The sequence below is a fragment of the Aethalodelphis obliquidens genome, unplaced genomic scaffold, assembly GCF_003676395.1.
Source record: "Aethalodelphis obliquidens isolate GAN/ISIS:26980383/991018 unplaced genomic scaffold, ASM367639v1 scaffold81, whole genome shotgun sequence".
NCBI classification, from domain to species: domain Eukaryota; kingdom Metazoa; phylum Chordata; class Mammalia; order Artiodactyla; family Delphinidae; genus Aethalodelphis; species Aethalodelphis obliquidens.
The window spans coordinates 4,340,020-4,363,221 of NW_020838025.1; the positions used below are offsets into that span (position 1 = coordinate 4,340,020).

The 23,202-nt window shown below is 38.4% G+C and overlaps 2 protein-coding genes across 10 annotated transcripts in view; one reads left to right on the top strand and one right to left on the bottom strand.

Annotated features, from left to right (window-relative positions):
• Positions 1-17,563, bottom strand: part of EIF2A (eukaryotic translation initiation factor 2A) — a 37,810-nt gene extending 20,247 nt beyond the window's left edge. Inside the window, exons 1-4 of one of the 9 annotated variants that reach the window (XR_003429943.1) lie at positions 16,672-17,217; positions 8,189-8,232; positions 7,711-7,780; positions 2,744-2,818 (exon numbers count right to left, since the gene is read on the bottom strand). Coding sequence is in view for 8 of the 9 variants with exons in the window: in XM_027092847.1 (XP_026948648.1) it covers positions 2,744-2,818; positions 7,711-7,780; positions 8,189-8,232; positions 16,672-16,757 (275 nt within the window). In the remaining variant the exon portion in view is untranslated. Of the gene's footprint in view, positions 1-488; positions 610-2,739; positions 2,819-5,319; positions 5,448-7,710; positions 7,785-8,121; positions 8,233-16,671; positions 17,218-17,411 lie in introns of those variants that run through there. The other 8 variants (XM_027092847.1, XM_027092848.1, XM_027092852.1 and 5 more) reach the window with 8 other exon arrangements.
• A 173-nt stretch (positions 17,564-17,736) lies between these two features.
• SERP1 (stress associated endoplasmic reticulum protein 1) lies at positions 17,737-22,320 on the top strand. The gene is made up of 3 exons (XM_027092855.1): positions 17,737-18,238; positions 18,529-18,604; positions 19,784-22,320. Exons 1-3 carry the CDS (start codon positions 18,155-18,157, stop codon positions 19,822-19,824), a joined length of 201 nt encoding a protein of 66 aa, XP_026948656.1. The 5' UTR covers positions 17,737-18,154; the 3' UTR covers positions 19,825-22,320.
• Positions 22,321-23,202: the final 882 nt, after the last annotated feature.

Here is a 23,202-nt window from a genome sequence, read left to right on the forward strand (position 1 = left end):
AGGAAAAAACAGGCGTTTAAGTGAACACAGAACAAATCTACAGACAAGCTGACGAATTTCAAATCCAAGAGAAAATGAAAAGTATATATTTTTTAATTTGAGTAAATGGAAACTGCAGCGGTTAGGGAAATCAGCAAGGATACTTTTGATGTCTATAAAAATCTCAGAAGCAGTCTACAAAAGATATTACTGTAAGAATTATCGTGGTACAATGACAAAAAAGACAATAATTGTAAAAAAAAAAAAAAAAGCAGTTTCCACTTTTGGGGACACTTTCTATGAACCATGTTCTGGTTTAACCACTTTATGTACATTTTCTCATTTAATCCTCACAACAATCTCATAAAACAGGTATTATCATCTCCATTTTACAAATGGTAAAACTGAAGGTTAGAAAAATGAAATGATCTGATGATTTGCCCAAGAGCATACTCCTAATAAATGCCAGAGCAATGCGCTGAAACCTGTTTGGCCTGACTTGCTCTTACGTAGTCCTTGTGGTGAAAGAAAGAAAGAAAGAAAAGAAGATACTCCATCTCATTGCAGAAGTTCCTTAAAGTTACTTTGTTCAACTCAAGTTTGAGGACGCTGGGTTAGGATAAGTGGCAACTGGTAAGAATAAACAATTACCATATATTATTTAAAGACAGAAACATACACACAAACACACACACTTACGACTGTAGATTCTTTACAACTTACCGTAAATTACATATTTTAGAATTACATGAAGCTTTCTTTTTTGTTGTTGTTAATAAACTTTAAAGTTATTCTTAGTTTAATGAAGGGTGTTTATTTTAATTTAATAAGCACACATTTAAGGAAAAATCAGTTATAGCTTCTGACTTAGTTAACCGTGAACCCAGCAAAGACCACAATCAATACACTATATCTGTTTCTCTTGCCCCAGGAACAATATGTATTGTTGTGGCTGCAGCACCTTAAGGAAATAAATGCTAGAACCAGGTATAAAAAAATCTATTAAAAAGATGGACACAACATGTAGGGACATATTAAGAGGACTGAGTTGAATCCAACAGAAAACAAAGTGGAGATATGACATATAAAAAATTAATAATAATTGCCAAAGTGAAAACAGACTTACTCAATAAACTGTAAGCTAGTAGAATAACGGATACCTCAAAAAGATAATAGGCAATGAAAAGATGTATGATATGTCCCATCAGATAGTAAATTTCTATCAACTCATTACTCAAATAGTGTAAACTAAAATATGGATTTAGGGACTTCCCTGGCGCAGTGGTTAAGACTGCACTCCCAATGCAGGGGGCCTGGGCTCGATCCCTGGTGGGGAACTAGATCCCACATGCATGTCGCAACTAAGAGTTCCCATGCCACAGCTAAGACTCAGTGCAACCAAATAAAAATATATATATATAAATATTAGAAAAATAATAAAATATGGATTGGAAAAAAACCCCCAAATACCCACAATAGGTTTCACCTAAAGAAATAAGAAAAGTTGAGAGTACGTCCTTTCCTTGAGGCTGAGAGTCAGACTGTCTGTTAACACTGTGAATAGGACCCAATATAATTATATCCTTAATAATTTGAGAGTAGTAGTTTGTTGGTTGGATTCAATAACTTAAAAAAAAATAAAATACTGATGAACATTTTTAATTATAAAAGCTAATTCTGCCAGCTACTTATAGTCATAGAAATGAATCAACTAATTCAATGCAATCATTTTAGCATTTTTAAAAATCATGTGTTAATCCAATCTGACCTGATAGCTGAAAGACCTCAGAATATAGTACCACTGTGTAAGAAACATTTAAAATATACTTTTTAAAAGGATGCAATCATTTTTCCCCCTTTAAAAAACCTAAGATATTATATCTGGCTAAAAACAACAAAAATAACTTTAAACCAAGCAACAAATATTCAGGCATTTTCCTGCTGTGAACTGAAATACAGTGACTATGGAAAATTGAAAAGAATTGGTTTTCTAAGTGAAATTATGAACACTGAACCAAAATACTTTTTTTTTGGCAAGACCAATTTTGTAATCTGATTATTTTATGTAATACAGACTATACCAAACATACTTTTGAATAACTTATATTTAGATGACATGCTGTTGTACACAATAAAACTAACAGTAATAAATATAGACAGTTGTTAATAAGTTAACAGCAAAGATATAAGGTATCTACCATAAACAAGCAAAGAGAGTTATTCTCTAAATGTTAGTGCAGAACTTAAGAAACCCTAACCAATCACTTAGAGCACTATTTAAAACAACCTCTCAGCTTCTTCTGCATTAAATTAATTGCCCTTTTTTTTTTTTTTGCTGTACGCGGGCCTCTCACTGTTGTGGCCTCTCCTGTTGCGGAGCACAGGCTCCGGATGCGCAGGCTCAGCGGCCATGGCTCACGGGCCCAGCCGCTCCGCGGCATGTGGGATCTTCCCGGACCGGGGCACAAACCCGTGTCCCCTGCATCGGCAGGCGGACTCTCAACCACTGCGCCACCAGGGAAGCCCCATATGTTACTTTTTCATTCTAAGTAACTAGAGAACTCAAAGAAGTCCTGGCACATAAATAGAAACTAACAACTTTGTAGATGTTCTATGGATGTTATATTGGAGATAATACCTAACAGCACCAACACATTAAAAGATGGACTTTATAAATGATATCCAAATACATGTTATTCACATAAAACAATTATGTTTTATATTCACAACACACACATAAAATGTTATATAAATGAACACTCACTTTTCTCCGTTGCCCCAGGCAAACAAGGTCCCATCCTTACTAAAGGTACAGGTTTTGCAATTTTTCCCAGATTCTCTGAAAATAATAAGAAAAAAAGCTTAAATTCATAAGCATTAATACTTTTTTAAAAAATCTGATTAAAAATCCACAATCTTACCACAAATTTAATGACTAAGAACTTACATAAATTTTAGAAAATAATTCCAAAATGCTTTAGTCTACCAAAAATACTTTCTCGCTTAAAATGCAGTGCCAACTACCACTGTAAGGCTGGAAATTGATTTTATACCAACAGACCAATGTTAAGTAAGAAATAGAGCCCTTTTGGGTAAATAACTAGTTGGTATGAAAACCCAAAAATGTAGGTGTATGTGGAAGCTACCAGCTGTCAGCCCTTATATCTTGAGAGAGCTGAAGGATTTCAACACGGAGGTTTTGTGAAGAATTTCCCAAACTACCTGCATAACAAAACAATGGTGGATAAAATATCCTCAAGCGGCCAAGAGGTGACCCTGGATTTCAAGGACAAAGACCTTCCACCAATTTCTCATGTGCAGAGACAGAAAGTATAACAACGATAAAAGGATCTTCACATTAAAAAAATATGGATGCAGGATTCTGTACAAAAACTAACCTGTGGAACTCGAAATTCTTGGCAACATTCTATCAAACGATCAAAACTTTAAGTACTGTATTTCTCAACTGGAGATGGCTACTGTGAGTACACCTCCCAGTGATAATGAAGACCCAAACAGAAATGTGTGCATGTGTGTACAGTAGATGTCCATATGTGCAGTCACAACATTAGATCAGAACTTTGTGGCTAACAAATATTTGAATTGTCAAATAACGACACACACAGAACTGACCAGTACACCCCTTCTAAACTGGACAATGTCTTTGTTTCTGTTGTTGTTGTTTTAAATAAATTTATTTATTTTTTATTTTTGGCTGCGTTGGGTGTTCGTTGATGTGTGCGGGCTTTCTCTAGTTGCCGCAAGTAGGGGCTACTCTTGGTTGCGGTGCGCGGGCTTCTCATGGCAGTGGCTTCTCTTACTGTGGAGCATGGGCTCTAGGCACACGGGCTTCAGTAGTTGTGGCTCGCGGGCTCTAGAGTGCAGGCTCAGTAGTTGTGGCGCACGGGCTTAGTTGCGCCGTGGCATGTGGGATCTTCCTGGACCAGGGCTCGAACCCGTGTCCTCTGCATTGGCAGGCGGATTCTTAACCACTGCGCCACCAGGGAAGTCCTGGACACTGTCTTTGCATTAATTCATCTGAAGATGACATTTGTGTTTCTGCAATCATACAATAATGGTAGCTTATCCTCAGTGTATAGTTACTAAAACATTTTTTTCTCACTCCCTTACATAAATAGCTATGACCAAGATGTCCTCCATTCTATACTTGTGCAACTTATTTCTGAACCTTAAGGCAGAATTTTACAATTATTCTTTTTAAATCTTACCCAACTTTTGGTCTATTATTCCAGCCTACTGATATCTACTTATATCTTCATTTTCCCTTTTAAAAGCATTAGTCATTCCTCACAGATTTAAGTAAAATATAAGTTATTAAACATAATTCTAAGCTATCATCTAAATTAATTATGAGAATATTGGATGACCTTTTAACAAGCTCCTGTGGCTCACCAATAGTCCTTCCCTCAAACTAAATCAACTTATTAGTCAGCTGACTTCACAGCTCTTAACCAATGACAACTCTGTCACTAACATCATTCAACCAAAAGACTTTCTCATTTCTCACATACTTTGCTAAAATCATGTTTATAGTTCTATTCTGATGTGTCTGGAAATTCTACTCAGAAAGGAAATGAGATAAACGTGAAACAATTTATTCTTAGCAAGCTCATTTTGACTCCAATAATTACCTCCTTATTGTAATGATTATAAATTGTCTTTTTAATAACTCATTCTAGAATTCTGTTTAAGAATGAAGGCAAGCTTCCTAGACTATAGTATCCAGACTTCAATTCTTTTCTTAATTTTGGCATTTGGAAAATTTTGTCTATTTCCTTCTGGAACAACCTTTTAAATGAAAAATTTCAAATATACACAAAAATAGAGCAAAAGTATGATAACCCCCCTACACACTTATCACCAAGCTTAAATAATTATTAACTCATGGTCAGTTTTCTTTAATCTACTCCCTACTTTCATATTTAATGCCAGAATATTTTAAAGCAAAACCAGATGTCATATCGTTTTACTCTGTACTTCAGTATGCATCTCTAACTGACGAGGGCATTTTTAAAAAAGAGAACCACCACCATGCCACTTTAACTCATGAAATTAACAATAATTCCTTACTATCATTTAATAGCCAGTATTTGGATATCCGGTTTTTTAAAAGCTCCCCAAGTCATTCTAATGTGCAGCCAAATTCAAGGACCATTCATCTGAAAGCTTGATTAGAAGCAGATTTTAAAAAATCTTCATAGAAGGTAAGTACCGCATAGTTCCTATTGCAACTTACCAGGAGACACATAATGTCTCCTTGTTCTGCTCTCAGTGATGCTGAGATTGTACTGGACTCATTATGCGCCTGCTCAGACTCACCTAATCCTTCCTGCTCCCAGGCACCAGCTATTCAACGAAGAGACCTGGCCACCTCATCTCCTAACACCACTGGTTGTCTCAGACTCTCCAAGAATGAAGGCCCCATTTCAGCACGGCTTCCATTATGCCTATTGCAGTAGCAGGAAGAGAAGCATGGGCACTCAGATTCAACCCGAACAGATCAAAAGATTCTGGCTGCAGACCAATTTCGTACCCATCCTCTTCAAAACAGATTGTTCTAAGGCACAGTGGTTCTATACAACCTCTCTGGAGAAATTCTGCATGACCAAGCAACTTGGATGGATTTTGTGAATCTGTGGTCAGTTCAGTGCACCTCACTCTATATTTGCTTTCACTTCTTCCTTGTCTCATTTCTCTTTCCCCCTCACTCCTGCTGCCTTGGGATTGCACACCCCAATGAAGCGCAGCACAAAAGCTTTAACACAGACTCTTATTTTCTAAAGTGGTGCTTTTCAAATATTAATGTGCATACAAATCACTGAGGAGCTGGTTAAAATACAGATTTTGATTCAGTAAGCTGCGAAGGGCCTGAGATGTTCTGATGTTTGATTTCTGCACTGGCTCAAGGTGATGCCAGTATGGCTGATCTTGGGCCCATACTTCCTGTAACAAGGTTCTAGAGAACTGAGTCTAGTAAAAAACAATGGTCAATAGAGTCAGATGATGGCAGCCTGATTATAAAGTTCCCTATCAACAGTTCATCTAACAGCATCTTTTAATGATCATTTGCGTAGATCAGTCGTTCTCAAAGTGTGGACCCTAGACTTGCAGTGTCAGCATTACCTAGGAACTTGTTAAAAATTCTAATTCTTGGGCCCCTGCCCCAGATCTAATGAATCAGAAAATCTGAAGAGGGAACAGTATCCTGTGTTTTAACAAGCTCTTCAGATGACTGTGATGCATGCAAAAGTTTGAGAACCACTGATACATGACTTCTTTAGGATAACGAAATGGTGATTATCTAATCCCATCATTCTTTTTAAATTTATTACTGTTCTATAAAGAAGTTTTCCTCATCAACAATTTGGTTACTGAAAAATAGTTTGTACAGGAAAGGCAACATAAATGCTTGATTTTTTTCTTTCTTTATCAATTTTCAAAGTAATGAACAAGGATCCCATCAATTTCTAATGCTGACCAATAAGATTTGGAGGGAGGAGGATTTTTTTACAGACTACTTATATACTTAACACATCTTAATTCTTAGAGTCATTATTCTTCTTAATGCTCAAATTGTCCCATCTAAGGTTGGTATAAACCCCTTCATGTTGACTCCTGTGACAGTTTAGCAAAACCCCATTAGCCTTTTATAACTTCCTTGCTTTCTGGCACAAGATATGTATGGCTCAACTCATACATTTTTTGTCCTATACCTGGAGTTGACCACTCCCCCAAGGAACTGGTTCCTTTTAGTGAAGAATGGCATTTAGAAATCATAATCTGTGACGTATTTACTGCTACCAGGTTATCACTGGCTCTAGCCCTTTAGAGTGGACAGAACTACGAAATACAAATGTTTTTATGAAAAGAAATCATGAATTCATATTGATACATGCAAGTCTATCTCCCCACTTCACTCTTATGCTGAAACTTTGGTTCCTAATGACATTAATATAATTATTTATTTGTTTTACCCTACAATAGATTTAAAAGGATAACATCAATTTTCTATTAATAATAAAACTATTGAATGCATTTAAGAATATTGTACATCATCATATGGTTATGTCACCAACTTAATATAAAGCTAGGTTCACTTGTTCCCATTTTCCATTTAAATATTTTTTTAAATTTAAAACAATTACGTGGTCCAAAGTCGAAACTATATATACCAAAGTTCATTTACAGACATGTCCCCTGGATCTTGCAATTCTCTCTCCTCCTATAGATAATGACTTTTGTTAGTTTTTGGTTTACCTTTCCATTATTTCTTTTTGGGAAAAATGTCTCTCTATTTATCTAGCTATATATTTATATGTATATATTTTTTGTATATTTCATTTCTTATACTTTTTCATTCTATAATTTATCGAAGATTATAGGCAGTGGTTTGGCTATCACATTTACTGGTTTTTCCTCAGTCCCTAAGATAAAATTCTTCTAAGCTAGAGGCATGAACTGAATTACACTATTGCCTACACCTTTTCTTTTAAACATGCTTAAGCTATTATTTTCAAATCTAAAGATCATTTTTCTTGATAGAGAATATGTATTCTTTCATTCTTTCCATCTTCTGTTAATATTATATAATATGTCCCAAGAAACTAGCTTACCTGTTCTTTTTCTTTTTTGTTCAGAATATAACAACAAAAATACTTTAGAGTGCATTGTATAGTTCTCTGTAACATTACTTGACAAAATAAACCATACCTTGGAAACACTGTGCTTTCTGTAAAATGTGGTGGTCCATTCACCATGTATAGTCCTTCTGACCCTCGGACTAAAGAAAAAAAAGGGAAAGAACCACCATTACTTTGTTAATAAATACTCAGTTATCACAAATGTTTAAAAAAAAAGAAGCTTTCAGTCAAAATACTAATGAAATCATTAAACATTTCATAGAACTATCAAACATCAGCATTAAAAGGGCACACTTTTCTTCCTCTTGCATAAAAATCATATAATCGCTGAGAAATAAATAGGTAATGCAATGGACTGAATGTGTCTCCACAAAAATCCTCATGTTGAAACCCTAATCCCAATGTGATGGGATTGGAAGGTGGAGCCTTTTAGGGGGTTATTAGATCACAAAGGTGGAATCCTCATGAATGGGTTTAGTACCTTTACAAGAAAAACACAGAGGATACAATAAGTTGGCAGTCAACGAACAAGAGGGTCCTCACCAGACCTGACCATACTGGCACCCTGGTCTCAGACTTCCAGCCTCTAGAACTGTAAGAAATAAATTTCTGTTGTTTATAAGCTACCCAGTATGTGGTACTTTGTTACAGCAGCCTGAACTGACTAAGACAGGTAATATCCCTCTTACTTCTTTTCCTATAGAGCAAATTCATTTAGTCTCTAAGGAGACTACTTCAATAAATCCACTTTTATCTATCTTACAAGAAATCTATGCATTTGCATTGAGATACAGCATTCATACTTATATTCCTTCATTCAAATGGAAAAAAGTGATCTTAGTATTATGTTTTCACATTATTTTCTAATCTCATTTTCAAAATGTATGGATGTTGGAAACAGAATTAGGAGCTGAGTCTAAGTTAAATCTTCTTTGTATCAGCTTACTCTCTCAAGTAACTTTTATCATTAAAAACTCAAAATTGTAACTGTCACCAGTGAAAGGCAGTTGTATTATAGTAGAAAGGACATGAACTCAAAGGTAGACCTCAGTTCCTATCTGATTGTGGAATCTTAGATCCTCCCCACCTCTGAATCTGTGCCCCAATCAGCAAAATATAAACTTTAAAATACTGTGTGCCTTATGTAAAATAATAACATAAAAATATAGTATAAATTCATTCAAAGTTCTTAAAAAATATGACATTATTAATATATTTACAATTTCTCAAGCTAAGAGAACAAGCAGGATGAGATACATTCATTTACTAAACTCCCAATGATAGTAATATTCTAAAAAATTAAGTGGGAACAAAGTTCAAGATTAAATAAGCAGAAACATCTACAGAACTAGATTATACTTTTTTAAAATGACTGAATTAGAAGCTTCTAAAGCTGAACCAAATAAAATGATTCATTCATTCAGCAAATGCTTACTGGAGGAAAAAAAAACTACCACCAAAACCTTATGTTGAGTACTGCAGATACATTAGGGAGGAAAATCAGCCTGTCCCTGACCTCACTAATCAGATAATTAGTCAAATATATGGAAATCTATAACTGCATTTAGTGCTACAAAGGAAAGATATAAGAGGCTACTACAGTGAATAATATGGAGTTTTAATCTAAAAATGGAAGGTTAGGGAAAGCATCCTTGAGTAAGTGATTTGTGTGCTGAGATCTGAAAGATGAACAGCAGTTAACAAGCAAGGAGAACAGTAACAGTCACAGAAACTCTGTGACAAGAGAGATGACAGCGTCACAGGAATGGAAAGGAGGCCTGCGTGGCTGGAAGGAGGTGGATCTGGAGAAGAAAACAGGGCTCAGACCAAGCAGGATCCTGTGGCTTAAGTTAGGCAACGTTGGACTGCAGCCTAAGAATGTTGGGAAACTTCAAAAAAGTTTTAGGCAGATTTTTAAAACCAGACTTGCAATTTGAAAAGCTCAACTTGGTACAGTGTAGACAGTGAACCAGAAGGCAGTAAGATGTGAAGAAACTACTCAAGATGGTCTGCAGTAGTCCTACAGAAGAGATAATAGAAACTTTGGGAATTCCCTGGTGGTCCAGTGGTTAGGACTCCAAGCTTCCACTGCCAGGGGCCTGGGATCCATCCCTGGTGGAGGGAACTAAGATCCTGCAAGCCGAGCAGCACGGCCACAAAAAAAACAAAACAATACAAAACTTGGACCAGGGTAGGGCAGTGGAAATGGAAAGTGGAGAATAAGTGTTCAATATTCAAGAGCGAAAACTGACAGGACTTGGTGATGAGTAACTATTTTATCAGCTAGAACTCCTGCTAGCAGCAACAGTATAAGAGCTGAAGAAAGGAAAAAGTTTTACTGAAGTCCATGGCTACAATTTCACTTCCTTTCTTTTCTGCCAGCTATTCACAAATCTCCCACTCTTCAGCAGCAAAGTTGGTAGCGAGGGGCCACTCTTGGCTCCAACTCTGATCCCTATATCCTTTCCCTTCTCAAGGGACAGTTCTCATAACATCAATTTTCTACCTGTAAATTAACTAGCTCAATCTTCAGATATTGAAAATAATATATCTACCTTCCCAAAGTAAATAATTTAAAGTTAGACTGAGGGAATTCCCTGGTGGTCCAGTGGGTAAGACTCCACACTCCCAATGCAAGGGGCCCGGGTTCAATCCCTGGTCAGGGAACTAGATCCTGCACGCATGTCGCAACTGAGTTCGCACGCCACAACTAAGATCCCGCGTGCCGCAACTAAGACCTGGCGCAGCCAAAATGAATGAATGAATAAATAAATAAATAATTTTTTGTTTTTAAGTTAGAATGAAAGTAAAAGGACCACTGACAAACAAGATAAAAATCTATGTACTCACAGAGCTTCCATTCTAGTGGAAATGATGAAAAATAAGGGAGTAAACACGTAATTGAATAATGAGTTTCTGGTCAGATATCCACAAGTATACAACTGGATACCATGTTTCCTCATATACTAAACTGAGTTGCCAAACTGCTGTGGGTACTTTGCCCTTGAATAGAATGGAGTCTAGCAAAGTGTTCTACATATATCAAAATCTAAACTCCTCACACTACTGCCTACAAGGCTCTATACCTGGCCCCTGCACAGCTCCATGTGCTAGGCATTAGGGATCTTAAAAAATGAGTCCATCACTACACTCAAAATGATGATTTCAAAAGGAGCTCAGTCTACTGCTACACCTTGAATGAAACAATGACAATATCTATTCTAAAAATCTCTAATACATTTAGTAAACGTTTTGTGTCAGGAAATGTTTTCCTAGAAGACTTGAAAACTACGAAGTTTAATTCTTTAGCATCAGAAATTCTCAACTGCTTCTTGGCGTTCTGGCTAAAATCAAGTATTGCATCAAAATTCTCTTACTACACAGGCAAAGCTGTGTTGTTTCTTGTCACCAAATCAATCGTCTGCTGCAATATAATGTATGATACATTATGATTTAGAAGAAAACAAGCCATTCTTTTCTTAATACTACAGTTAAGGTTTTAATAAACATTTATTTGAGGGATTAATAAAAAGTGAATTTCCCAAACTAGGGGGTTTGTAGTTGTCAGATTACATGTTATTGCTAGGTTGCATAAAATTCTGTCAGCCTAATGAGGTCCCTCCCACAAGCTGCAGTGACAATTTAACTCACTAATCGCTCTTTCAAAATTCTCATACTTATCTAGGAAAACAAAACAGTACATTATCAGTGTATACCCAACGAAGCCGCAATACTTTTAAAATGTACCATATGATGATGCAATCAAACCATGCCCTATTGCCTTAACACATGCCTGAAGTGATTGGCAAAAAAGAAAAAAAGCTTTCCCTAGCTCATCTCAGCTTCCCGTGTTCTCATGACACTTGTACCTAGTGACCTTGGTCCTCTGTATCTGTTGACTTTGCTGTTATTACCGACCACAATGTTCACTTGGTGAAAATCCAAAGTTTTCGTACGTTATATTAAAGTGGCAGCTGTACCTCAGAACCCATGAAGGTAGCCTTCTGGCCACAGCAGTGGGAACTTTCAGGGTATTCAGGGCAACCAGTATGGGTACAAGGTTTTCCTTTTCCAAAATTTCTATTTCATACTTATATCCCAAACTAAGACATGTAGAAGATCCCAAAAGAGTTGCTAAGAGTGAATGTTTATGTACCCTTACCCCAAATCCATATGTTGAAACTTAATCCCTAATGGTACTTGGAATGGCTTTGGGGAGGTAATTAGATCATGAAGGAAGAACCCTTATGAATGGGATTACTGCCCTCATGAAAGAGGCCCCAAATAGGTCCCTTGTCTCTTCCACCATGTGAGGACACAGTGCAGAATGGCTGTCTATGAGCCAGGAAGCAGGTGATTACCAGACACTGAATCTGCCAGTGCCCTGATCTTGGATTTGCCAGCCTCCGGAACTGTAAGAAATAAATTTCTGTTGTTTACCACCCAGTCTATGATATTTTTGTTACAGGAGCCAGAATGGACTAAGACAGGAGTGGGGGAGCAAAACTCCCACTTAACTTAATAATGCAGATTATTAAGCCAAAATCTCAGAAGGCAACACCGACAGAAATGTCAGTGTGAAAAGTGCCATGTCTTTCTTGCTCAAGTAGCATTCAGTCTCATGTGGCTTTCAATTACTGGTTTTAGTATGTTTCTGGAGAAGCAAAATCTTGAGTCAAATCAATCAACTGCTTTTCAACATGCATATGTTCACATTCTAAATAAAGAACACTTTGAAAACAAAAATTAAAAGGTTACATAGTCTATGACTCCATTTATAAAACTTTTTTTTTTAAGGAAAATACATTTGTATTTTGCATAGAGATGGAGAAAAAAAGGCAAACTGTTGTTGTTTGAAATTTAGAAGTACATTTCAATTGTCCCTTGAATAATAATCAAGATAATTTCACTAGGTAGTCTCAATAATTTTGTATTATATTAAGGTTGCTATTCAATATTTATCACAAATCATTATGTTCGGCCATGCTATAAAAACTTACTAAAAAAAAATGGTTGGCTTTTCACCAGGATATATAACACTCATGAAATGACAAAATTATCATGATACAGGACAGATCAGTGGTTGCCAACGGTTGGAGTTGGAAGGAGGGTCCAATGATAAACGGGTAACATCTTTGTGGTGACAGAGCATTTCTATATTCTGATAGTGGTGGCTACATGAATCTACACATGATAAAATATAGATATGCACAAACTAGTAAAATCCAAATAAGGAGAGCAGTTTAGTAAATACGACTGTACCAGTGTCAATTTCCTGGTTTGGCTAAGATACTATAAGATATTATCATTGGGGAAAGCTAGATGAAGGATATGCAGGAACTTTCTTTATTCTCTCTGCAACTTCTTTCAAGTCTTAATTTATATCAAAATAAAAAGGCTTTTAAAAAGCCCATCCCTTTTTGGTAATACTTTGTTCACAAAACGGCAAGAAATAAAACCAATCAAAAGTCTGTCAACATTTCTCAAGAACTGATTTGCCTGGGAATACAGGACAGAGGTGTTAAATTAAAATTAAAAATCGAATAGACCAAGATTTTTGTACTAAGATAAAAACATATTCTGCAAGACAAAAGTACATATCAAAGCTACTTCATACACTGATGATACTGTTGATTCCCATTAAATTAGACAACCTTTGTACATGATGCTTTACAACAGATATGTCTGTTATATGTGAACTAATTATCAATTAAATTCATCATAAAAGTCATATTGAGTCATTATAGTTTTGTTCGTACATGTAAACCACTATTTAAAACAAATATTTTCTTTCACACTTCCCTACATAGAAGCATAACTATGAGAAAGTGCTGTAAGACATTTTGGAACCACTAAGATACTATACTGGATTTATTAGTTTGAGCAACTTCTTATACAAACTTGAATACGTGGATATACAAAGTTTATCAGAAGAAACACAAAATCAGGTTCATAACAGAACATAAACTGCATTATAAGTTAATAAAAGCAAAAATAAATATGGACTCAAACTCTTTTCAATAACTGAAACAATTTTTTTCTACATATGAATTTCTAATGAGGAATTCATTTTAATTAGAAGCGACTAAATGTAAAACACTGAGTAAAATGTGGGGATAGCTTAACATAGTGTATTGACACTTGATATGATTCCTTATTTTTAGTGATTTTCCCCTTAATCAAAAAGGATCAGCAATATGTTCTACTGGAAAGAAAAATCTGGAATGCTAACAGTTCTTTTCATTAAAGCAACAAATAAATGCCAGAGTTTCACACAGAATAACTGTTTAAAAACAACAATTACATTAAATACTGTACCTATATAGTATCTTTTTAAAACTTACTAGCCTTTCTAGATACTCACATACTATTTATTGCTCTAGGCCTGAGTTAATATGAGAAAACTACTGGACTTCAACAAACAAGGGTCCTATGCCAGGGATATGGTGATCATTATAGTATGATACTTTTTCCAATGCTTACATCCCCTGAAGTATATATCAATTTAAGAAAATGACTCAGTCTTGATTATCTCAATGGCTTCAACTAGGCAAGCTGATTGGACAATATGGGCTTCATGTAAAGGCTATTGTTTTACATACCTAGCATCCAGGCCCCCCTTTTAGGAGACTTTAGTTTTCCTTTGGGAAATATCCAGGGGTGAGAATATAATTTGGTCCTGGTGATCTGATTAAAAATTGACTGATTCAAAGATGAGCATGAGCCAAGCCAAAGACAGCCAGCCTTGAGACTGGCACAGATGTGCACTTTCCTCTGGGGCCGTTGAGCTGCTTGACTGTAAACCTGGAGCTCCCGATTAGAACGTCAGCCTGACACTAAGTTTAATCGGAAAGAAAGCAAGAGCTGAAGGAGGAAGAAAAACAGCTTTTTGGAGTCATGTGAATACCTGGATGTAACAGTAGAAGCTTTAAGGTTACATGAGCTTTTTCTTAAAAAAAAAAATCCCCTTTTCGGGGCTTCTCTGGTGGTGCAGTGGTTAAGAATCCACCTGCCAAAGCAGGGGACACGGATTCAAAGCCCTGGTCTGGGAAGATCCCACATGCCATGGAGCCACAACTACTGAGCCTGCGCTCTAGAGCCTACAAACCACAACTACTGAGCCTGCGTGCAACAACTACTGAAGCCCACGCGCCTAGAGCCTGGGCTCCACAACAACAGAAGCCACTGCAATGAGAAGCCCACGCACCACAACGAAGAGTAAGCCCCGCTCACACAACTTGAGAAAGCCCACGTGCAGCAACGAAGACCCAACGCAGCCAAAAATAAATAATTTTTAAAATATCCCCTTTTTGCCTGCTTTAGCTTTTTGTCATTTCCAATTGAAAGTCATAACTAATAAAATTTACTGGATAATCTTTAAATTATTCACAACTCCAAAGTCCCATAAGTCTATATTTAAAAAAAGGTTTTGGAAGTAAAAGAATCTATTATTGACTGAAATACCTATACTAAGAATGTTTAAAAGGTTAATCAGTGTGTTCCAGTGAAAGAAAAATGGGCCATGGAGTTGAATGACTGAATATAATCCTGACTCTGCCAATTTGCAATGTGAATTTCCCTGAGCTGCTATAAATATGAGAATATTTGGAGCACACAGACTAGATAACCCTTGAGCTCTTACGAAGTCCTTGACCTTAAGCACTGTAAGAAAACTGTCACTCTTGGTTAATCTGACTACAAATAAAGTGGTTATCATTCATTAATTTATTCTTCCATTAAACACTTAGTGTTGGGCTTCCCTGGTGGCACAGTGGTTAAGAATCCGCCCGCCAATGCAGGAGACACGGGTTCGAGCCCTGGTCCGGGAAGATCCCACATGCCGCGGAGCAACTAAGCTTGTGCGCCACAACTACTGAGCCTGAGCTCTAGAGCCTGCAAGCCACAACTACTGAGCCCAAGTGCCACAACTACTGAAGCCCGTGTGGCTAGAGCCCGCGCTCTGCAACGAGAAGCCACCGCAATGAGAAGCCTGTGCACCACAACGAAGAGTAGCCCCTGCTCGCCGCATCCAGAGAAAAGCCCGCGTGCAGCAATGAAGACACAACGCAGCCAAAAATAAAAAAACAAAACAAAAACAAAAAAACCCACTTAGTGTCTATTGTTTACCAAGCATTGTACTTGGTACTGAGAAGACAGGGATGAATAAGGCTCTGCCCCTGCCATTAAGGAATTCACAGTCTAGCAAGGGAGAAAAGCATCTAAACAACTAGATAATTACCCTATGTGATAAGTGGGGAAAAAACCCCAAAAACCTCAAGTATATATGAGGTACCAAAATAGGCTGGGGAAAGACTATCTGGGAAGAGTAAGGAAAGACTTCACAAAGTAATGATGTCTAAAATGAAATTTAAAAGACAAAAAGACGTCAGCCAAATCAAGAGGAAGAGAGTAGTGTTAGACTGAGGAAATAGGTTGTTCAAGGGTTTTATGAGCAGTTCAGTATTGATGGAGAACAAAATAGGATAGGATGGCAAGGAGTAAAATGAATGACAAGAGCTATTCAAGGATTATAAAGGGTTCTATATGCTATGCTAAACAGGATGGAATTTACCCTGCAAGCAGTCACTGTAAGGATTTTAAAAGGGAAAAAATAATGATCAAATTTTAAAATGTACCAGTTTTTAAAGTTCAAAAAAAGCACTTAGTATTCTAAAATTATAAGTAAGATACAAGCTACCTTTATGAAGCTACAGAAATAAATTCATTTAGTTACTTTTTAAGCAGTATCTGCCTGGTATGTTATCTAACAAATTAGTTTTTGATAAATGTGTGGTGAATGAACTGTGGTAGCCAGATTGAATATGAATGGGCAGGGTGCTTAATAACAAAGATTTCAAAATGTAGAATGGTGAAAAGTGCAAAAGCTTATTTTCCCCCCAAGTCTCAGGGGGAAATAACCCCTTTCCTCAAAAGTAGACAACCTTTCTCTCAAAGGCTTCTTTTTCCTTAATGTTATTAAGTTATTGGTAACTTATAGCCTTCTTTTCCCTCCCAACTCCCCTCTCCTTACTTGATGCTCATATATGAGACTCCAGCCATTAATCCAGAGTCATCGCCGACATTGTCCAAGACTAAGTTTATTATCTTCTCCAACATTATAAACTCTGCCTCAGCTTCGAAACCTCAGGAATCCTGTAATGTTCTAACGTTGCTACTTTATCTTTATAATGTTCATTATATGCTACCACCCCAGACCACACTCTCATCCCCTTAAAACCTACACTACTGCAGCTCCACTCGCCCTACTCAGTCCCACAAATTTCATTAAAGCAAGGAGTGCAGGATTCGATATCACTTAAATTCAGGTGTATTTAATGTGCGTGGTTATTCTAGTAGACCGAGTCATACGTTTACGTTTTTTTCTTATTACAGAGCTAGCTAAATGACTTCACTCTGTCAACAGGGCCTGTCACCAAATAAGCGTTAGTGTAACACCAGTATTGCAGACCCAGAGTAACAAATCCCACTAGCACTCTTCGTTTTTATGCCCCTTCCTCTATTCCTGTAGGACTTGAAGTGTCAGGAAAGAATGATGGACGAGCAAAAGGGAAGGGGAATGCTGGAGCTCCGAGGCTAGAGCCTAACTTCCGACTGCCACCCTACACCAAGAAATCCAAAAGGCCCTCCGGCTCTCCTACAATCCACAAGAAAAGGCGGATCAGACTCCAAGGCTTCTCGGGTGGTGCCCAAGATTAGAGACACAAAAATTATTGCTGTAAAGAAATAATCCCTTGCTCGTTCAGAGCTCACCTGTAAGGAGCGGCGTGGACGGCGCCATCTTGTCCCGGAAAGAGAAACGCATATGCTTGGGTCAGAGTTCACGAGAGCCGAACCCGGCCCCAACACGTCTCCTCCGGCGTGAGGCGGCGAACTGGTGTTTCCGGGGTCGCCAGCCTCGGGGCCAATTCACTTCCGGTCGGAGAGAGACGTGAAAAAGGAGGCCGAACGCGCACGCGCAGCTGTGGGGCAACACTTTACAGAGCGTGGAGGGGCGGAGCTAAGGCTGGAGTGCCGGCCTTCGCCCTCCCTCTCCCTCTTCCTCGGCAGGCGGAGCGTGCACTTCCGCGGGGCGGAGTCGGCCCAATGCTGACGTTGGCAGCCGAACCCGAAGTAGTTCGAGGCGACGGCTTGCACCGTCCGGTTGTTGCGTTGTGTAGCGTTGCGTTCTCTTCCTCTCTCACTCCACGCTCCCGGCGGAGGCCCCAGCGGGGACGCGAGAATATCACGGCGGCCTGCTCTCCCCCTCCCGCTTGCCCGTCTCGCTCGGCCGGACGGTCCGGCGTCGTCAGTCAGCCGGCGGCCCGCGCCCAGCTAAGGGCTCAGCCCCCGCGCCCGCCGCGCCCAGGCCCAGCGGCCGGAGCTAGCGCCCCACCTGAGAGCCTCCTCGCTCCGGCGACGCGGGCACCGGGAGTGGAGCGTTGGTCGCAGCGGCCCGAGGAGAAGCGAGCGAGCGAGGCCCAGCAGTGGCCGGGGCAGGTGGTTGCGCTGCGAAGATGGTCGCCAAGCAGCGGATCCGTATGGCCAACGAGAAGCACAGCAAGAACATCACCCAGCGCGGCAACGTCGCCAAGACCTCGGTAAGGGAAAAGCGGGCGCCCCTGTTGGTTCCGCAGCCGGGTATGAGGCCCGGGCCCCGGGGCCGCGCCGAGCTCTCTTCCCCAGACCCGGGCGACTCAAGGGCCCGAGGTCGCGAGCCGGACGCTAAGTTGGGAGCTCAGGGAGGTGGGTGCCGGGGCCGGGCGGCTCGGGAACGCAGGGGAGACCAGTGAGGTGCAGGGACCCGGCGACCTGGCCCGGGGTGCAGGGTGAGAGCCAGGAGTCTGAGTGGTTTTTTTGCATTGGAGACCGTGCATTTTCCTTTTTGCAGAGAAATGCTCCCGAAGAGAAGGCGTCTGTAGGACCCTGGTTATTGGCTCTCTTCATTTTTGTTGTTTGTGGTTCTGGTAAGTGCTTTGGGGGCGATCATCGGGTAGGGTGTTGGATGACGGGTTGGGGATGACGTGGTGATCCATCAGTGGTGAGTCCTGCCCGCATAGTTCTCAATCCACCTGCCGGGAGCTCCTCATAATTCTGTTTTATCTGAACCCAGTTACTTGTCCCACATATGCACAGAGGGTGGTGCTCTAGAAACTTCTCCCCGCTTGATTTGAGCTCACAGGAGAGCAGAAAAGGAGGTCAGGTCCTTAGTAATGATCGAGTTGACAAATATTAGACCAAAACAAAAAACAAAAACACCTCCCAGAATGAGAATTTAGAATATTTTGAAACCTTTGCGAAAGTGAAGCTTATGAACAACATGTACATGCGGATGTTCGAACTTAATTTAACATGTTCCGAAATCTAATGTCTTTATGTCAAAATTGGATATATTTTATAAAGTAAAGCTAGTGCAAAGAATTGGCTCATTGTAGAGGAACTTGTACCTGATTGGCAATTTAACGTGCGAGACAAATGTTTTTAGTTTAATAGAAGAAATGTTTGACATATGGTAGGAAAAAATAGTTATCAGGGCAGACTGCTGTTAGAGTAGTAGACTCTTGCCCAAGGAGATGGATTACAGAATGCCTTCTTCTCTTCATCTTAATATGCAAGCTGTTAATATGGAAATACTTGTTTCTGTTTTACATGTTCTGACATCTTAAAGTTACTGAGGTTTCTTTTAAACATTTCACTTTGCCTGTCTCCTAAACATACCAATTGGAAGCTTTCCTGATAAATGGCCAAGAGCCAAGCAATTTATGTAACCTAAAGATTATTGAATTTCAGCCTTGTGAGAATGAGGAACTGTGCGTATGTTACAGGCCAAGTACACCTAATGTTTAGGGTTAAACCAAAATAATTGTATGCTAGAAAAACCTTTTTGCTTTGGTGCTTTAATTTCTTTCTAAAAATCACTGCTTATTTGGTAACTCTCTAGACATTTTGGCATAAAATTCAAGGAAGCTGAGGCATAAAATATTGTATTATTACGGTAGGCCTGTGTTCATATTACTATGAAGTTACATAGTACTTGCAAGTAATTGTAAGGGTATTCTTGGATTCTTGAACTACCTTAATGTTTGCCAGTTGTCAGGCCTGTTTTATTCCAAGCATGTTTTAATACTTGCTCTTTCTCTTTACAGCAATTTTCCAGATTATTCAAAGTATCAGGATGGGCATGTGAAGTGACTGACCTTAAGATGTTTCCATTCTCCTGTGAATTTTAACTTGAACTCATTCCTGATGTTTGATACCCTGGTTAAAAACAATTCAGTAAAGCATCCTGCCTCAGAATGACTTTTCATATCATCCTTCATGTGTCATTCCAAGGTTTCTTCACAAGTCATTCCAAGTTTTCTAGTCCATACCACAGTGCCTTGCAAAAGCACCACATGAATAAAGCAATAAAATTTGTTAAGCTACAGTAGTGGACCCTACTTATTCAGTCAGTAAAGAGTAAGTTTTTTTTTTTAATGTGGTTATTAGAACAGTATACAATATAGGTAATTAGATTGAATCTGTGTAGACAGGGTCTAGATTTTGTTAGCCCTAATGTGTAAATGCAATTAGCTTAATTTAAAATTTGGAATCCTACGGTTTTTATATAGCTGGGCACTTTATTACTATTTCTTGAAAGCACACTCCCATAGAGGGTCATGTAACCGTCCTGTAATAAGGTGCTTATAAATGGAACAACTACACGGTCAGCCTAGTTTCCCCGAAATCTTTAGCACCTGAAAATTTTAAAAAGCTTCTAAATGCCTAATATAAAGGGAGATGCTTATAGCCACAACGTCTATTTTAACAATATTATTTCTATTACACTACCTTGGATTTTGCATGAGTGAATATACTAACGTAAGAGGCCATAAGAAAACAACTTGGTTGAGCATTTTATAACTTAAGTCACTTCGGTTTCACTATAAGCAGCCATGGTGGAGTAAAGTCAGGGAAGGTTTTTTATATCACCATTGATTTCACCAGAATTACTTTAATATATGAAAGGGGCCTATTATGCTCACAACACTTTAGGGAAAAATAGTACTAAAAATGGATGCCTCATCAGGACATACTGTTGAGTCCAGTGTGCCGTAGGACAGCATGTTAATAGCACTTTTAATACCAAAAAGGCACATCAACTGCAAATTAGTTTGGAAATGCTTTTTCTTGATTTATGATTAAAATTCTGTTAGGGTACTAGATACATCAGACTAAAGTGTCATGTGAAATTAAATGGATTTACTGATACGGATCAGTCTTCAGTCTTCCCTTTGTTGTATGATTTTACAGGTTATGATTGATCAAACTTTCTTTTTACTAATGGTAAGGGTGAGTGATAAGGCAGGTTTTGAGTTTTCCGGTACTGTTGAAAATTTCAAGTATTGGCTATTTAAATTCTTAGCCATAATGATGAAAAAAAGCCTGAGAGGTGTCTATGTGGTAGTGAATTGGAAAGAAAGCTGCTTGTTTGCTATGTTAATTGCCTCAGGATACCTCTTGAAAATAAGCTGTTTTAAGAGGAACAGAAGGGAAATCTACTACCTAGTCTATATACAGTGTGAACCTCAGAGCTTCCCATACCCCTAAGTATGGGGAGAATAAAGGAGAGGAGTGGTTAAGGACGTTTAGGAACTTGACTACAATAGGAAAGGAATCTGCTGACCTTAGGCCAGCAGGTTTTTATCTGCATTGTTACCTGCCTTTCTCACCCAGGAAATCAACCCCTGTACTTGTTTCCCTCTTGGAAACAAGTGTCTTGGTTAACTAATTCTATTTTGTTGTAACTTAAAAAATGAAAGTTATTGTTCTAAATTCATAGCAGGTGCCTTATTCTTTGCTTTGAGTCAAACTATTCCATATCAGAATTTCCCTTGGTCTCCTATAGATAACTGGCTTTAAGACATTGAGGGTTTTTGTTTTGTTTTGTTTTTAATGTACAATGTCTGTTAATTTGACTGTTAACTTGCCATAGTGAGCAATCATTTTACATATGTAAAGTTGCATTCCCTTTGTATATCGTGTCATTACCAATGGGGTGCATTTTTAAGGGTGGATTATGCATGTTTGGGTCAATGAAAGCTATGTCATTTCATTAACCCTTTAAAAATAAAGATCCCTGAATATTTGATGCCTTCTAAAAGGAAATGATTTTATAGAGTTCTTATCTGAGTATACTTTTTATACTTAATAGAAAATGATTTTAAGGAACGCCTGGTCTGTTGTACTTGAGTTAAAAGAAATAGTACCCAGAGGCACAAATTTAAGGTTTTAACTGGGAATAGGTAGCAAGAAAAATATATAAAAGCACAATGAATTAAATACTTTCCCAACTGGGGTTTACCCTCATCTCATTATTTGAGTCTGGTTCAAGGAAAAGCACAATTTTTTTTCTTTTTTTTGATTTCCCTTTCCCAGTTGAATTTTATATGTCATCTAATATTGAGCACAATGTGAGAATAAATACTTTATCGGGGTTGTCTACATTATCCAATTACTCTTTGTAATTTAGCTATAACGTTTCAAGGAGTTGTCAGTGATTTCTTTGTATCTGTTGGGTTGTATATAATGTTGCTCAAAATGATTGAGTGAGCTTCCAAAATAAGTGAAGATTTTCATTGTAACAGAATGCATTGTAATAGGCTTTGATTTACATTAAAGAAATGTATATACTCAACTGCAAGGCCATGGCTATTGTCACTGAGGTTCCTGGAGTTTCGTTGGCACAAAGGACTACCATGTAGTGCTGGATCATATTCTTGGGAGGTTCAGCAACAAAATTTTATTATGCTTTTAGCATCTGTAAAATTTAGGACATCATCAGATTTTCCATTTAGAAATTGTTCTGAAGTTTGATTCACATTTACCTATGTATTAGTTTTTTTAACTTGTCATTTTAGATGCAAACCACAACTTTAAGAGGTAGGAGTTGGGTTCAATAACAAATTCTATGACACTCCCACAGAGAATCCTTTCCTGTCTAAACACAGTCCCACTCTAGCTGCTTGTACCACTTTATCTTCAAGTTAGAACAAAAATGGCCAAATCTGGAAAGAGTGCTAACGAGCAATAAAATGCTAGAAATCAAGCTGAAGGGAAAAATTCAACTGTCTGGACTTAAATAATTCAAAGTAAATTCATATCAAGGAATCAAAGATAGAAATGCCATAGAGGGCTTCCCTGGTGGTGCAGTGGTTAAGAATACACCTGCCAATGCAGGGTACACGGGTTTGAGCCCTGGCCGGGGAAGATCCCACATGCTGCGGAGCAGCTAAGCCCATGTGCCACAACTACTGAGCCTGTGAGCTACAACTACTGAGCCCACATACCACAACTACTGAAGCCCACGTTCCTAGAGCCCATGCTCCGCAGCTATAGAAGCCACTGCAATGAGAAGCCCGCGCACTGCACCCACCCGAAGAGTGGCCCCCACTCGCTGCAAGCAGAGAAAGCCGCGCACAGCAATGAAGAACCAAAGGCAGCCAAAAATAAATATATATTTTTTTAAATGACGGGAAATTTAGTACAACTGCCTCCATTTACAGATAAGTAAAAAATTCATTTA

Bases quoted from the DNA above. Each gene is read 5' to 3' on its own strand.
- SERP1 (XM_027092855.1), top strand. From the start codon at position 18,155: ATGGTCGCCAAGCAGCGGATCCGTATGGCCAACGAGAAGCACAGCAAG. The intron at 18,239-18,528 runs GTAAGGGAAAAG...TCCTTTTTGCAG, and splicing joins GCAACGTCGCCAAGACCTCG to AGAAATGCTCCCGAAGAGAA. The intron at 18,605-19,783 runs GTAAGTGCTTTG...TTCTCTTTACAG, and splicing joins TTTTGTTGTTTGTGGTTCTG to CAATTTTCCAGATTATTCAA.